The following is a 16473-nucleotide window of genomic DNA, read 5'->3' as shown; positions in this document are numbered from 1 at the left end:
ATTCTGTCTCAAAATGAAAACCTCTCTGTATCTTTCGGTGGTTCTGGCTTTCTATCTACATACCAGCTCGGTGCTGCGCAGAGTCTTCTGGATAACGCCGCCTGGATCCTGCGAGGAGCTCCGAGGGTCTACGGCGCGTCTGCTGGTTCCCTGGTCGCTGCAGCGGTCGTCTGTGGCTCCAGTCTCGGTAATCTGACATCTTTCTATTCAGAACTTTCACTGACTGACTAAGACTTAGTATTTTACTTACTGTAAAGACGTATTTTGAGACGTATTTTACTTACAGTAAAGATTGTAGGTTCAAATCCCACCTCAACAGGAACAGATTGCTGCCTGGTTTACAGTTTTTTTTTTTTTTCAACTGCTTACACACAAAATCTTTCCTTGTCACACATTTCTGAAAACTGTCACTCAAAAAACACCAGAACCACACACCAAACCTGCCAAACCATAAACTAAATCTCAGCATTTGACTGAAAGTTTTTGAAAAAAGAGGCTAAGTTTTGTAAGCAATTAAAATAAAAAAACTGTAATGTGCTGTTACTGTAGTTAGTTGGATTAAAGAATCATGGCTTACAATTGAGTCAGTAGTAATTAAAAACAGCCCTTTCCTCTCACAGAACATGTTCGAGACCAGCTTTTGGAGTTTGTGCAATTTACCCAACAGCATCCTCTCGGTCTTCTCAGTCCCACGGTGGATATTTTCCGGTGGCTGGAGGTCACACTGCAGCGCTGTCTGCCTGATAACGCACACACTCTGGCCAGCGGCCGTCTGCACGTCTCCGTGACTCGCATCTCTGATGGAAAAAACCTCATTGTGTCAGAATTAAATTCCAGCGATGAGCTCATTAAAGTAAGCATTATGACATTCATTCAGAGTAACATATACAGTACCAAATCACTAATAAATCAGTTGCAATCTATTGTAGTTTATTCTTAGTTTATAAACTGTAGTCTCTGCATTGTAAAAACATATGCACAAATTATTATTGTTTAATTAGCTCATATGCAAAGAGTCAGATGTTTCATTAACCTTTGTTAACAACTTACCAAAGTGATGTGCAATATTTAAACCAATAGAAAAGGAGTTGTAAAAAGTAAATAGTGCTCACTTTAGATTATTTCATGGAAACTACTAAAATAAACACAATAACCTACCTTTATGGAAGAACGCTCAAACTTTATCAGTTTGAATTAAAAGGCATCGAAACTCTGGAAAGCAGAAGGACGATATTGCACATCCTAGTAATAGCTATGAAATTGTGTTTTCTTCGAAAATCCTGAACGCATGCAGCGCTTCCTATCAAGAAAGAGGAAGAGCTAACTTAAATTCATCACTTGGGCTTATTTGTTGATGATGAAATCATGTTTGTAATAAAGGTCCAACTCTGTTGTTTTCTTTCTCTTTCGTTTTTTCTTTAAATGGCCTTGTTACAATCTCTAAGGCACTTTTGTGTAGTTGTTTTGTCCCTGTATATTCTGGAGTGATCCCACCGCAGTATAAAGGTGAGGTGAGTACAAGTCCCTAAAACTACAGAAATACACTTAAACAGTCAGCCCAGAATAAGCTATGAACACAACGCCCCTGTATATTCCCAGCACTATATGGATGGAGGTTTCACAAACATCCAGCCCTTCGAGGATTCCTCTCGCACCCTCACCATCTCACCGTTTGCTGGAAACATGGACATCTGTCCGTTTGATACCTGCACCATCCTGTGCGATGCCATCATCCAGCGGCTCTCCTTCCAGTGCTCCGTCACCAACTTCATCAGGCTGGTGGACGCCTTGTTTCCTCGAGACTGGAGGGTGAGATCTGGGACCATGTCCCGACACAGACACATAGACGGCTATGGTGCTTTTTTTTCTGTTTCAGAGTAAACAAACCTGAACACCTGGATAGAAACAAAGAGATTGAACATTGAAAAAAAAAAAGACCAAAAAAGGTGTATGGTTTAATCATTGAAAAGATTTCACTCAGAAAATTGCTGATATGTTTTACAAATATTTACAAAGAAACAGTAGGTACCACATTCAATTAAACGTGAAAACTGAAGAAGTATTTCCTCAAATATTTGCAACTTTGAGAAATCTTTATTTTTTTGTAGCGTAATATGGGTGAATAAATGATGACGTCATTATTAACTGCATTTATTGTTGATTGTCAGATTCTGAAGAGGGCTTTCTACAGTGGATACCAAGATACCGTGTACTTCCTGCAGCAGAGCAGTGAGATTTTATCAGATTTTTATTACTATCATTATTATTATTCATTTACATTTAAAGTTGTAGTACTCACAGGTATGTGTACACTTACTTTTTTTGCATTTGGTAAGATTGATACATACAATGTCAGCATATGGAGGACTAAGACATACTTTAAACCCTTTCATGTAAACAATTGGAGAGTCTTTTGCTGTATTTCCAATCTTAAACAAACAAACTAACTAACTAACAAACAAATGTTGGGGTAGGTAAGATCCCATTGGGGTTCATTGGTTGGTTGTTGATGTGTTTTTACATTGTTACAGAAGATTGCTTTATATATATATCTGAACTTCTGAAAAATGTATAAATGTACAAAAACATTAATTGATAAGAATATATTTAGTGACAATTATAAATATTATTATTGATAATAATAGATGTTTGTTGAGCAGCAAATCAGCATATTAGAATGATTTATGAAGGATCATGTGACACTGAAGACTGGAGTAATGATGCTACTCCAAAAATAGATAAGTTATTTAAAATTGTTATGATATTTCACTGTATAACTGTATTCTTGCTCAAAGAAATGCAGTCTTGGTAAGCACAGGAGACAAAAACATCAACAATTCTTGCCAACCCCAAACTTTTGAAGGGTATGGTACCTGTGAACACTATTGACATCCCATTGTTTAGAAAAATATTAATTATTATGAGAATTTTGGAAAGACTGTATTTGTCTGTTGCTGTATTGTAGCATATTTTGAACGCTGTATTGACCAGTCAGCATTTAAAGAGGTAAGGTTTTAGTTCTGTCCACTTTGCTCTCACACCTCAACAGATGCACTGCCGCTGTATCCTCAACAGAGAAGGGAATCTGATGCGTCCGATGATTCAGTGAGCTCAGGTCACTGGATGCTGACTCAGTCTGATCGTGCAGAGGAAGAGGAATCCCATCAAAACGGCCCTGGACCACCTGCAGTCAATGGGGTTTGTTCATCTGCGAGTCCATCTTATCAAGAGCCGACAGTACAACAGAACTCACCAGCAGAGGTTCAGGAAGGTACTGTAGTGTCCCGTCTACATTCCTGATGGTGGAGGATGAGATCCAGAAGTGAACCAGTCTCGTATTCTCTGGTTTAGTGCTGTTGGGTAATATGGTGGGGCAGCTGGAAATCATGAGTGATTCGGATGTGGCTTTACCTCAGTGGGCGCTCTCATACCTGCTCTTACTCTTCACATTGCCAATCTGGAGTGCAACCACCTTATGGGACAGGTACTGAACTAATTATAGTTTATTTCAGGAAATGTTTAGTAATGCACTGAAAATAGTCATCCGTTGGAGAATTTTCAGTTCTAACCGAAACAGAAATTAGATATGAAACAAAGTCCCAGCTTTCAAATTCTGTAAATGTAAAATTTCACTATATAATGTAACCAATTAACGTGTGGTGCATGAACCGATCATCTCTTCAGTTATGTCACAAAATAAACATGAATGAACATCAGAAGGTGTTGACAGAAAAAGTACAGATTTGTACGTATGTATCATGTCTCACGTAATCACAAAATAACTTAACGCTAACGCTACATATGGTGATAACATTAGTACATGTGCTAATTTACATATTTGTTTATTCTTACTTAATCTGTTGCCTTTATTAATTAATGTGAATATGAAAACAACTTTATTACAGGCATAGTGTGTATGTGTCCCCTATAGATCACGGTAATGAATATTCACAATAGTGTTATCGTGGGCACTTCAAAATACTGAGAATAATTATTTTTTACAAATTATTCTGAATTTTAAATGCATTTTAAGAATACTTTTCCCATTGACTGGTCACAACACCGCTGTATGCTGCGTGTGCTCTCTGATGTAAACGAGCACGCATGAGAAGCACATAGCGGTGTGCGTGAAGGAGACGCTCTGAATGAAAGCACATTCACTCTCTGACAGCAGATGGCGCTAAACAGCAGACATGCAGCAGTTACCCTGGAAACCCTGTGAACAATGCAGCTGCCAGTTAAAGGGGGGGTGAAATGCTATTTCATGCATACTGAGTTTTTTACACTGTTAAAGAGTTGGATTCCCATGCTAAACATGGACAAAGTTTCAAAAATTAAGTTGTACGTTTGAAGGAGTATTTTTGTTCCCAAAAAACCTCTTCCGGTTTGTCACAAGTTTCGGAAAGTTTTTTTCGAGTATGGCTCTGTGTGACGTTAGATGGAGCGGAATTTCCTTATATGGGTGCTAAGGCACTTCTGCCGGAAGAGCACGCTCCCGTATAGCAGAGCACTGAGAGCACAACAGACTTCACTGATCAGAGCGAGAGCGTCGCGAAATGTCACAAAAGAAGTGTGTTTTTGGTTGCCAGGGCAAGACAACCCTGCACAGATTAGCAAAAAAAAACAGCATTAAGGGACCAGTGGATGGAGTTTATTTTTACAGAGCATCAACGGAGTTGTGCAAGTGTTTGTTCCCTGCATTTCGAAGATGCTTGTTTTACAAACAAGGCCCAGTTTGACGACGGATTTGCGTATCGTTTATTTCTTAAGGATGATGCAATCCCAACGAAAAAGGGTCACGATCGTGTGTTGGAACCGCAGGCGGTGAGTAAAACTGCTTCAAATATCTCTGCCTCCTTGTTAGTGCGTCCGCCTCCCATCGGAGACCCGGGTTCGAGCCCCGCTCGGAGCGAGTCGTTGCTGCTGCTGCTCTCGTTCAGTTTCAGCCTCTGGATCTGATTCTGGATCATAAATAAATGGCTGAATCTGACTGTTAGCCATGGTTTGTTTTGGATGGTTTTGTCCTCACGGTAATGTCACAGCTTCCAAACGGTTTCAACGCAAAAGCCTACTGGCGCTCGTGATTCTTTAGCTCCGCCCACACGTCATGCCTCCAGGCGCTCGTGTTTTTCCGGGAAAAATCGGAACAGACTATCTTTCTCTTATGAATATAATAAAACTAAAGACTTTTTGGAGTTATGAAGGATGCAGTACTACTCTATAGGTTCTCAAGATTAACAGGATATTGAGTGAAAACGAGCATTCACCCCCCCCCCCCCCTTTAAGGCTAGAACAAAGCCACTAGAAGGCAAGTCTGCAACTATTAGCCAAAAAAGCGTAACAGCTAAAGCTAACGCTTCTGGTCTGGCAGTATGTGGGAAAGTAATCCAGAGGCTGTTTTTTTATTTAATTTATTATGGATGTCAATGGAGGACAGGCTTCACTACGCTGAATAAACAGCATTTTAGAGGAAATGGCTTATCATTTAATGAATCAACAGCCTATGTGCTAATCTTTAATGGCATTTTATAAGAGAAGTCACTTACTGTCAGCTTACGGCACTTTTCATTCATTCCTTTGAGATCCCAAAACATTGATTTTGCTCAACTCTGAAATTCAATGACGTCAAGGCTGTAATGTTATTGGCACTTGTGATCCAAGTTAGCCATAACATTTTCTCCAATAGTAAGTAATACAGACCTCTGCCTTCACATGCAGCTGCTTTGTTTATTGGTTTCTGGGGTAACGGCTGCATTTTTGAGGCTCAGCTCAGAGAGTGAATGTGCGCGCTATCCAGATGAATGTGCTTTTATTCATCACAGCGCCAGATACTTACATATTTAGAATTAATAGTTAATTAGTTTTTACATTTTAAACAACATGCCCTTGATATTAAATGAAAGCGTTTAAAATCTTTATTGTTCAGTCACACTTTACATTAGGGCTTCATTAGCTGACATTTGTTAATTCATTAGTTACCATGAACTGCAAATGAAAAATTCTTCTGAACATTCATTAATCTTAGGTAATTCTAATATTTAATAACACATTGTTGAAATCAAATTTGTGAATGTTAATGCATGAAATAAGGTTATCTAATGAGATCGTATTGTAAAGTGATAGGCTACCAGTTGGTCTTAATAAAACATTTGCACTTTCATCTGTGTAATACTTTTTACTTTTTTGAAACTACATTTCAGTATCGTGATAATATCGTATACCGTGATAAAACCATTAGCAATTAATCGCAGCATGAAAATTTGATACTGGCACATCCCTAGTTACCATTGACTGGAGTAGTAAAATAATTATATCCTAATTATAAAAACAGCCTCGTGCAATTGATATTTTTATGATTATTTAACAAACATTGATTTAAGTATAAAATCCATTTTGATACATCACTAGTTTCCTTTAAATGCATAAATGTGAAAAAGAAAAATTTTAATAACATTGCTTTTAAAGATTAAAATGTGATATTCTTACTGAGTTAAAACTCTACTAAAATCCCTACTAAAATAAAACACTTGGCACCTCAGTACCATGAAAAAAATAATAATAAAAAAAATAAATAATAAATGGTTTCTGTGGTATAGAAACAAATTTATTTCATATGAATACAAAAGCACAAAACAGCTAGCTCATAACAAAAATATCTGTAATTTGGCCTGTTTATTACACTCCCTTCATACATGACTACATTAATAATTTAATAAAATTCTCTATAAATGTAATACACAGCTGTAACAAAGGGGGGCATTCTTTGAGAATGGTCAGTTGGCCGCATGCTGGACTTTAGACACCCCTGACCTACAAGGTTTTTATTTTAAAAGACAAAACTCTTACACTGCTCTTGCACTTGTGATTTGTGGCTTTGCAGATATCAGAAATGGATCACTAATGCTATGACCGTGGCATACTGGCTCTGGCACGGTATTAAAATCTTCATGATTTTTGTACTCAAAATTGTACTGTCCTCCACAAGAAAAGCCTTTGGAGATATGTAAGCACACAATAAAAAATAAAACATTCTGCTAACTGTTAAAGCTACCATTTTGGAAATTACATTTGAAAATCAAAACTGTCTTCTGTCTTTTGCAAAGGATGCTGAGTCTGATCAGTTTCATACCTGCGCAAGTTCACCATGAACACCATGAGAGATACGTGATGACCTCCTCAGATCTGAATGGGCACGTCTCTGCTGTCTTCCCGCCGACTCCCTCCATGGCACAAACCCTCACAAAGCTCTTCACACTCCTGTTTTCACTAGAGACAGAGAGCAAGTGGAGAAGACGCAAGATAGAGGTGCAACACACATTACAGCAGCACGTGGCCGAAGTGAAAAGAAATTAAAAACATGCAAGCAGTGTGAGATGGTTAAGGTTCCTCAACACAGAGTGAAACTGATATATTAAACTGTGCTGCTTCAGAAAGTTTCATTGTTTTAATGCAAAGTGCTGAATACTAACATACCACTAGCATTGGGACAGCGCTCTAGATTATTAGTGTCCTTCTGTTTTTAAAGACCCCATGAAATTTGGTAATGTCTTATGAGCCCATGTTTTTGCTGGTGAACAAAAAGAAATCTAGACAATATAAGAAAAAAAAAAAAAGGATTTTACTAAATGTATTTTAGGGCTGTCTTAGTTAAAATATACAAATATTTCTATATTATTTTTAATAATATTAGTATTTTTCTAAACATTCACATTTACTAGGTTTTATAACATTACTATTCCATTCTATTATTTATAGCAACAGTAGTAGCAGTAAGAAAAAGAACCCTTTATAAATATCAATCTCAGTTATGCTGTCAACTTTTCCTGTTTTAACATTTTGCTTTAGTGTTATGAAAATAAAATAGCCACTTGTGGGTTTTGTTTGCTCAGTAATGAACTTCATATTTTTCTCACACACTTAAAATGGGCTTTTATTTGTGAAAATATACAGCTGAACGACCACCAAAAGGGATGAAAACTTTACATTTAAATTAAAATCATAAAGATTTGTGCAAAAGAACATTTCTGACCACACACACACATATTTTGTGTTAATTTGAGCAGATGTTTAATGAGTTGTATGGCCACAGCTGATCATTAATAAGGTGGTTAGATCACAGGACTTTCCTCAAGCTCTGACTTCAAACTCCAGGAATCATTTGAGATCGATTAGCAATGGTGCTCAACGCAGAATGTGTAACTTTATACAGGATGCCCTGAAATGTCAAGGGTGGCTAATACAGTTCCAGACACCACTGCTGTCATTCACATCCACTGACAGATGCTGCCATTATTTCATGGCAACCATTCATAAAGACATTAACTCTCCAAAAGAAACCAAATGTGGGTTTACTAAATGATTTTAGCACAATGGCACAAAACAAGAGCATATCGAAACATGGGCCTCGATCATGCAGTCGTGTGATGCATGTGCCAGCATACTGACGCCACCTCCTCAGTTAAAAACCATGACAAATGACCGCATAGAAATACCATAATATGTAAGGAGATGCTCCACCTGATCTAGCCAAATAACACAAGATAGTTGTGATCCGGATCTTACATTTTAAACACAAGTGTAATTCTGAAATGAGGTTACACACAGCCCTAATAAACATTCAGCTTTCCACGGTTTAGCCTCAGTGTCACACATTTCTCCAAAATGTCTCCAATGTACACTACGGATCAGAAGTTTGGTGTATGATTAAAAAAATTCAATAAAACATTTTTAGAAGAAGTCTCTTAAATTGACCAAGGCTGTATTTATTTAATTAACAATACAGTACAACAGTAATATTCTGAAATGTTAATCAATTTTAAAATAGCTCAATTATAATTTAAAATAAGCAGTTTTTACTCCAGTCTTCAATGTCACATTATCATTCAGAAGAATATGCTAATTTGGTGTTAAAAAAAAAAAAAAAAACTTTCTTATTCACAGTTTTAGTATCAGGTTCAACACTGTTGTCATGTTTACAGTTGGTCAATGTATAAAACTTACAGTATGAACAAACTACTTAGATTGGCTTATTCACAAAAGCAGCTACAAATATATCACAGTTTTCCCCCCTGAGTTAACTCTATTGCACCTTTTAATCTTTTTTTGACTTCACAGTCAGTCTGTGTCACTTGTAATCTGTTCTTCCAAATCTTCGGGCACCTAGCAGGAAATGAAAAACAGGATATCAGATTACAACCATTGACAAGACACAGGAAACAACATCGGGAAACAACTGTACCTTAATAACTAAAAGTTTGATTTAGAATGAAAAACCTTTCAAAACTTTTCAAACTTCCTCCCCAGTGGAAGAAATAAGCATCTATTGTAAATAAGCTACAAAGACAACCCAATGCTTCTGCAACATTTCCCTGTCACAGACACAACATGCATTAACATGAATGAACACATTAACCCATTTGGTGAACAGAAACTTGGCCCAGTCACTGTGCTTTAATTCAGCATAATCTATCAATAATGCAGAAGTGTCTGTCAAATGTTGTGCAGTTTCTGGTGGTGTGTAACACCTGCTACTCTGCATGTCCTTCTGCAAATGAGTGACTGAAGGTTATTTTAAACATTGGTCTCATTCACGAAGTGTGCAAATGTTTTCACAAACACATGATGATTCACCAATAGTTTTCATAGTACAATGTACTTTAAATTTACAAAAAACAACTGAAACTGCATGTACACAAAAATCACATACTCCGTGTGGCCTTGGAGATTACATTTTATGCATAAATGGCTAATGAAATTTCACCAAATTAAAAACTGCATTATATCTTGAGCTGCAAGGTTTCTGTGCATAAAAACTCAAATATGCATATATACTGGTGGCTAATAAGATGTCATTGTTTGCCATTGCCATTTGTTTTATGAATGTGTCACAGTATGATGCAGACATTGAAGAACAGGCAGGTTAAAAACCATCAGCACTCAGTTTCTCGGTTTACACACACACACACACACACACACACAAATACGGACTATTTAAGTCTAGGGACCAGAGGGGGTGAACATCTGAGAAGTTTTGTTTTGACAATCATTACTAACATTATAAGTGAATCTAAGGTAAAAAATCTAATAATAAAAGAATGCACAATGAACCCTTTAATTGACTTTTTAAAAAAATCATCTTTGGTTTTTAAGAGCTTAAACAGACTCAAAAAGAGTCTCTAAAAGTGTGCATTTTTGTAACATAAAGCAAGACCCAACTGTGGCCTCTTACTTTACTCCCACGATTACACCTTTGCCCTTGTATTACCTGTCTGTGGGCTGCACACATTTGTGTGAAGGAATCCTGAAGGTACTGGTTCCCAAACCCCATGATTCGACCGACCGTCTGGCTGCACAATCCAGCCACTTTGGCAGTAAAGTCCAGGGTGAAGGCCAGTCTGACCAGCTCAGGAGAGGCGTCTGTGGTCTGGGGAAGAGGACTGGGGATCTGCGCTATGTAGCGATCAGCGAGCCGCTGGAAGGAGCTGTAAGACAGTTTCTGGAGGAAGTCTTGGACGCTCTTGTTCCTGCTTATCTAGAAAGAAAATGTATTGCTGGTTATGTGAATTCAGATCTTTTTTTCTTCATATTGTACTAAATGTGGCAAAAAATAGGCTGTTGAACCTCATACCATGCCATGTAAGAAAGTTTGCTGCCTGAATGGTTTATTCATCAATATGCAAAATAGAAATACAATTTTACAAATGTCTGACCACAGAATACTGCAATTGACCACTCATAATAAAGTATCCTAAAAAGCCATGCAATAAAAAGTGATAATTAAATGATACTTTCTTTACGTTAATTTTGCATACATTAGATAACATTACGTCAAAGGTGAATGAGGGTTAAAATGCTTACTTTCTGATCAATAATATCCCCATGTTGCTTCAGCAGGCTGATGATCCTCTCTGTAGTGTCTTCACCTGACGAGACACGCTTGTGAACGTTTGCAATTTGCAATATGAAGCTTAAATATAAATAAGCTTTGGAAAGTAAATAAAGAAAGCAAGATCCCGAGGATATTTATTGTGCTCATGAAGGTTTCCTGTTGGTCAGATTTGACGGAGAGGGTCACCTGAAGAGCTGCAGTTTCCTGCAGAAGCAGCAGAGAGCAGCGGAACACCATCTTCGTTTGGACTGAACTGAATCTCCTTCACAATCAACTCCAGCTCTTCTGACACCTTCTCAAAGTATGTATTATCAGAGTCCACGCTCACTACAAACAGAGGAAAGATTCACATATTCACACAGTTGTTTGGACCACAGATACATTAACATTTAAGTGTACAGGCCTGTTCGCACAAACACAGAAGTCGGTGGACAAGAGTGCTCAATGCCCTGCAAATGAAAAACAATGCTGCAAATACAACCCAAATACAGAAACGCACTGCAAATACTCATATACAAATAGGCACAGACCACATCAGAAATGATTAAAGGAACCGCAAATTGACCAACATGGCTGGGACATGCTTGCTCTGAAAGTTGAGATCTTTGTTTAACATCCTGATCATACTATTTTTTTATATTATTAGCCTAAATATGCTAATGAAATACACAATCACTGTAACTGTGAAAGGCTATAAGTTGGCTAACTTTGACAACTTCCCTTCAAAAAGTCATCCACGGTTTTACTAATTAAATTAATTAATAGATTTATTATATAAATAATGGTTACTAAAGTTAAATCATGGTAAGGTTTTGCTACACTAACCAAAGTTTAACCATGCTATTTGTGCAACTGTGATTACACAAATGGTGATCAATATGCAAATATAAATAAATAACAATCTTGATTAAAAGTAGTGAGACTATTATCTTGACGGTGCTGATGCCGCACTCTCTCCTGTTGCGGTCGTTGAGATTTAAATGAGCTGATAATGAATAAAATGCAGCGCTTGTTGCTTTCTTTGACGTGAACTGTTAAATTAGCAAAAAAATGGAATTGAAGAACATATTTTTATCCCTTTTGCGAAGACACATCTATGTGGCCAAGTGTAAATGGAAACGTTTTTACAAATCAATATGATATCCGATCAGAGAAAACGTATGAAGGTCATCCTGAGGTGAAAGGTCATCCATCTCCAAGCTGTTAGATGCCATTTCTACAGTACCTTCCATCATAGAGTGCTCTTGGACAATACTGTCTCTTATTCTGTCATTGGTGCATTGACAAAGATTGGATGCGTGCATCAACATTTTATATATATATATATATATATATATATATATATATATATATATATAAAAAAATAAAAATAAAACTATTGCAATACCCAGATTTAAGAAAAATAAAATCGCCTTAAAATGTAAATTAGTCGCAAAAAAATCGAGACCTATAAAACCATGATTAATTTTTGTTTTGTTGGGGGTATTTTGGCCATTGTTGGGGTCCTCCCGTTGTGGTCTGTGCTACTTGCAGAGGGTTTTTGTATTTACATTTGTTGTGAGCATTTGCAAGCACATTTCTATATTTGGTTGTGTTGCTGAGAGTATTTGCAGCACATGAGCTGTAAAGCTAATGAAGAAATTTTCTTAATTGAATGCGTTTTCTGAAGCTGCAGCACACTGAGCTCTCTCGATCACTGTACAGTTTTCTCATCTCATACATTAACATTTCAGTGTACACGCCTGTTCACACCAACACAGAGGTCCCAAACGTGCACATTTTCTCACGTGATCTGTTTGTTCAGACCAATGTGTTAAAATGGCATAAGAACAGGCAGAATAGACACGCAAATTCAGAAAAGTGGAAATACCACAGTACACAAAGCACAGAACTTGCATTTCTCACACCCACTTGTCACAGAGAAAAAAAGGAAGTCAAATATTATTTATAGGTTCAGATATTTGTAATTACTATTAGGTTTCCAGACTACACCCAATTTAAATGAACGGAGACAAGAGAGTCAGTTCCAGACTCTTCCTCTGCTATTCCATAGTGAGGGTCATAGTGAAAGACTCACAAGATGAACTTATATATTTTTATCAAAGTCTATGTTTTGTTACAGTAAAATGAGTTCTACTTTGACATATGATCAAAGATTGCATTTGTGAGCATGTCCAGGGAATCTGGTCGCATCAGAAGCTCTGTCGTTCCAAAACGGATAAGACTTTGGTTGTGTTTCTTCAAAAAATGGATTCATTTTACGACTCCATTACATTTTCTGGTTACCTGGGCTTTTATCGGACGGACAGAAACCTCTCAGGTTAAAGAATTAAAGCTCAAATTAATGAGTTAGCGTTATAGTTATCATCATCCTTGGTGTGGACAGGCCTTCAGCGGCTAATTCTTCACACCGACTGTCATTAGTTCACTTGTTTTAATTCACGGTCTCAACTTCAAGACTTACCATCTGAAAGCCCCTCCACGCCACCAGGAACAGGAGAGCAGTCCTTTCGTAATGTTTCTCTTTTCTCATCATTTTGGTTGCTAAAGAAGATCCTCCTCAGAGAGTGTTTCTTCCTCACAGTCTCAGTGTGGCCAGGTGAGCCGTTATGAGAAGAGCGAAGCCCCCGCTCTGTCGTATACTGTCCAGAGTCTGTTTCTGTAACTCGCTCCTCTTTCACTTTGGGCTCAGTCTTCTTCTTAGAGAAGAGGTGGAGGAAGCCTCTGAAGAGTGATTTGGTTCTGCTCGGTGCTTTGGTGCTCTTACTCCTAGTGACCAGCTCTTGTGATGTGCATTCAGGACACTCACCGGTCTTCAGGAACCTCTCTACTCTCAGACGGTGGGTGGAGGTGTCACTGGACGCCCGTCTGGACTGTCTTTCTGGTTTAAGCCATTTGAGCTTATTCAGCTGATGTTTCCGGCACCCTTCATTGAGGCTGAGGCTCCGCTTGACATACGTCTCTAACAGACATCTAGCACACTTCTGATCCGACAGCAGCAGCTGAGAGTTACGGGAAGCCAGCTTGGACATCTTTGTACTCTGCGTCCACAAGGTCTATAAAATAACCAAGTATGATTAATACTGTTCAAACCAGGCTTTTATAGCATTTTATGTTTCCCAAATACACACAGTTAAACTATATATTTTCCATATTCACATATTTGCTCAATTTTAGTATTTCATCCCAAGCTCTCAACTGACACAGACCAGAACATAGCAAAGAGAAACAATGAAGGCAAGGCATTAGCAAAGGTTTCCAAAGAAACACTAGAACATGTCTATGACTTATGAATAACTACCATAGTTTTCATAAAAGAAACATTTCTTATATGATTATTTTTACACATATTCACCAAAATAGAAGAGTTGGTTAAAGACACTGAAAAACGTTTAGGTAATGGGGTATTTTTGACTTCATACGGTGTACAGAGTAATGTTTAGTGATAAAATGATATAGTTTTGTGTTCTGAACAAATCTGAATCCGGCAGTTAAAATGAAAGTATATACACTTACCCGGTTGCACTTTATTTTACAGTAACAGTTACGTCCTCTTACATAGAAAGTACTACATTGGGGTAGAGTTAGGTTTAGGGTAAGTAACGTTACATAGTTATTGTAAATTAACGTTACTATAATAAGTACATAGTATGAGGAACCGAACTGTAAAATAAAGTGTTTACACGGAAGTTGTTACAGTAGGTCACGGCTGAGTCTGCAAAGCTAGTAAACTGACTAACTTCAATACTAAGGTATTTCAGACATCGCAATCCAAGGTAATGGTTTTTAAAAATGTTTGTCTGAGTAGGCAGCACGATAGCCTTTACCTTCAGAATCTCTCATTAGCTGTTGCACACAAACACATCACATTTGGATAACACCCTCTTCTTCGTGTCACTTCGTGTCCTGTTTATTACACGTATCGCTACAGTGTTAGTTCAGTAGAGTTGAATTAAACCTCACCTTTATGGATGTAGACCACCTTTTGGCTGAACAGATCGAATAGCGTTATTCTAAGTAAAACTTCACATTTTAAAAGTAGAAGTAACGGAAAACAACTTCCCTGAGTGCGGTTCACGAGCGCGTCAGGGTCACGTGACTTCATGGCCCACCCACTTCATGAATATTCATTAAACTTGTGAATAATTATTACAAGTTTGTAGAAGCGGTTAAAATACATTTTTAAATTGATATATTTAATTTCATATATTGTTTAATTAATGTTTGCTTTTTTCTTTTGTCGATAATAGAAAAGAACAATTAGCACACTACATGATGTTATAGTCTCTCCACATGATGGCGCTATTCATTCAAATTTAATTTTCTTTACATTCTGAAAAGAAAAGCCCCAACATGGTCTCTCTCTCCTTTTGGCTTGACATAAATGCATCTTTGCTTACCTGTACTAGATTACTGAAAAAGTTCAGTTTTCACTGAGCATTTGTTTTTTTTGTTTTTTTGCATTGCATTGCAAAAACCATGTGGTATGTGTTATCACATGACTTTCCACGTGTTTTCATATAAAGCGTCTATAATTTATCTCTTCAGCATGCCTTTTATGAAATATTCGAGCTGTTTATGCCCAAGATAAACAAACAGCTCCATCATCACAGGCTCTAGACGTGTCCATAAACTCACTATCATATGGCCTGCTACAAAATCCTCTCTAAAACTAATTGTAAATATTCAATGAAATATTTACAGTGCAATCGGGTCTATTCATCAGACTAGGCTCGGTTAGTTCCTGACCATCCTTTAAATTGACAAACTGTCGGACACCTTATTTACTTATTCTGCTCCATTCTGATAACATCACAACACTTGACAACTTGATGACTGCAGAGGCCTATCACAGCAGAATACAATCTGGCTGGCGAAACATAACCTGTGCTTACAAAGACTGCGGCAGAGCAGATATTCAACTTAAATTCCCTTAAGAGACCATATGCAAGTCAAAATAGGGCTTATCATGAGATCCTGTGTCTTTTTGGCATCTTTCAAGCAGATATAGGTCAGGATACACCATGTTACCTTGAAGTCACCCAAGTGAATAATTCACATGAGTTTAACTCAACTCCAGTAGTTTAATTATTCAGAAGTAGGTTAACACAAATGTTAGATTCGCTTGATGTTGGTCAGCCGGGGAGCTAAAGGGGACCCCCGGCCTTCTGTATTTTAATCAGTGAACAATAACATGCATACATCTAGCTGACAGCTGATGACAGATGTGTAGTGTTTCCTTAAACAGACCAAACAGAGTGCTAATAGAATCTGATGAAACTGTACTCACCCTCTGGCCATCAAAGATGTAGATGAGTTTGTTTCTTCCCCAGAACAGATTTGGAGAAATGTAGCATTACACCAGTGGATCCTCTGCAGTGATTGGGTACCGTCAGAATGAGTGTCCAAACAGGCGATAAAAACATCACAAAAATCCACACCACTCCAGTCCATCAGTTAACATCTGGTGAAGTGAACAGCTGTGTGTTTGTAAGAAACAAATCCATCATTAAGATATTTTTAACCAGCTTTAAACCATCATCATCATAATCCACAGACATATTTGTTTAAGACTGTTTTCCCTT

General features: G+C 37.6%; 1 protein-coding gene across 4 annotated transcripts; it reads right to left on the bottom strand.

Annotated features, from left to right (window-relative positions):
- Positions 1 to 330: 330 nt before the first annotated feature.
- On the bottom strand, positions 331 to 15010 carry LOC128011540 (uncharacterized). Of its 4 annotated transcripts, none has more exons than XR_008182581.1 (10): positions 14852 to 15010; positions 13353 to 13944; positions 11075 to 11215; positions 10858 to 10922; positions 10265 to 10531; positions 9089 to 9159; positions 7130 to 7266; positions 3254 to 3472; positions 3042 to 3184; positions 331 to 1895 (listed from the first exon to the last, which is right to left on the bottom strand). XR_008182581.1 is itself a non-coding variant. In XM_052594049.1 (6 exons), exons 2-6 carry the CDS (start codon positions 13918 to 13920, stop codon positions 9115 to 9117), a joined length of 1086 nt encoding a protein of 361 aa, XP_052450009.1. In that variant the 5' UTR covers positions 13921 to 13944; positions 14852 to 15010; the 3' UTR covers positions 8042 to 9114. The 4 variants fall into 4 exon arrangements, 1 of the variants encoding a protein (XP_052450009.1); XR_008182582.1 differs by having other exon boundaries at positions 3254 to 3353; XR_008182583.1 differs by lacking the exons at positions 3042 to 3184; positions 3254 to 3472.
- Positions 15011 to 16473: the final 1463 nt, after the last annotated feature.

This window comes from Carassius gibelio, chromosome B23 (assembly GCF_023724105.1).
Source record: "Carassius gibelio isolate Cgi1373 ecotype wild population from Czech Republic chromosome B23, carGib1.2-hapl.c, whole genome shotgun sequence".
NCBI classification, from domain to species: Eukaryota; Metazoa; Chordata; class Actinopteri; order Cypriniformes; family Cyprinidae; genus Carassius; species Carassius gibelio.
The sequence above is the reverse complement of the archived record's forward strand: the minus strand, read 5'-3'. Positions and strand labels throughout refer to the sequence as shown.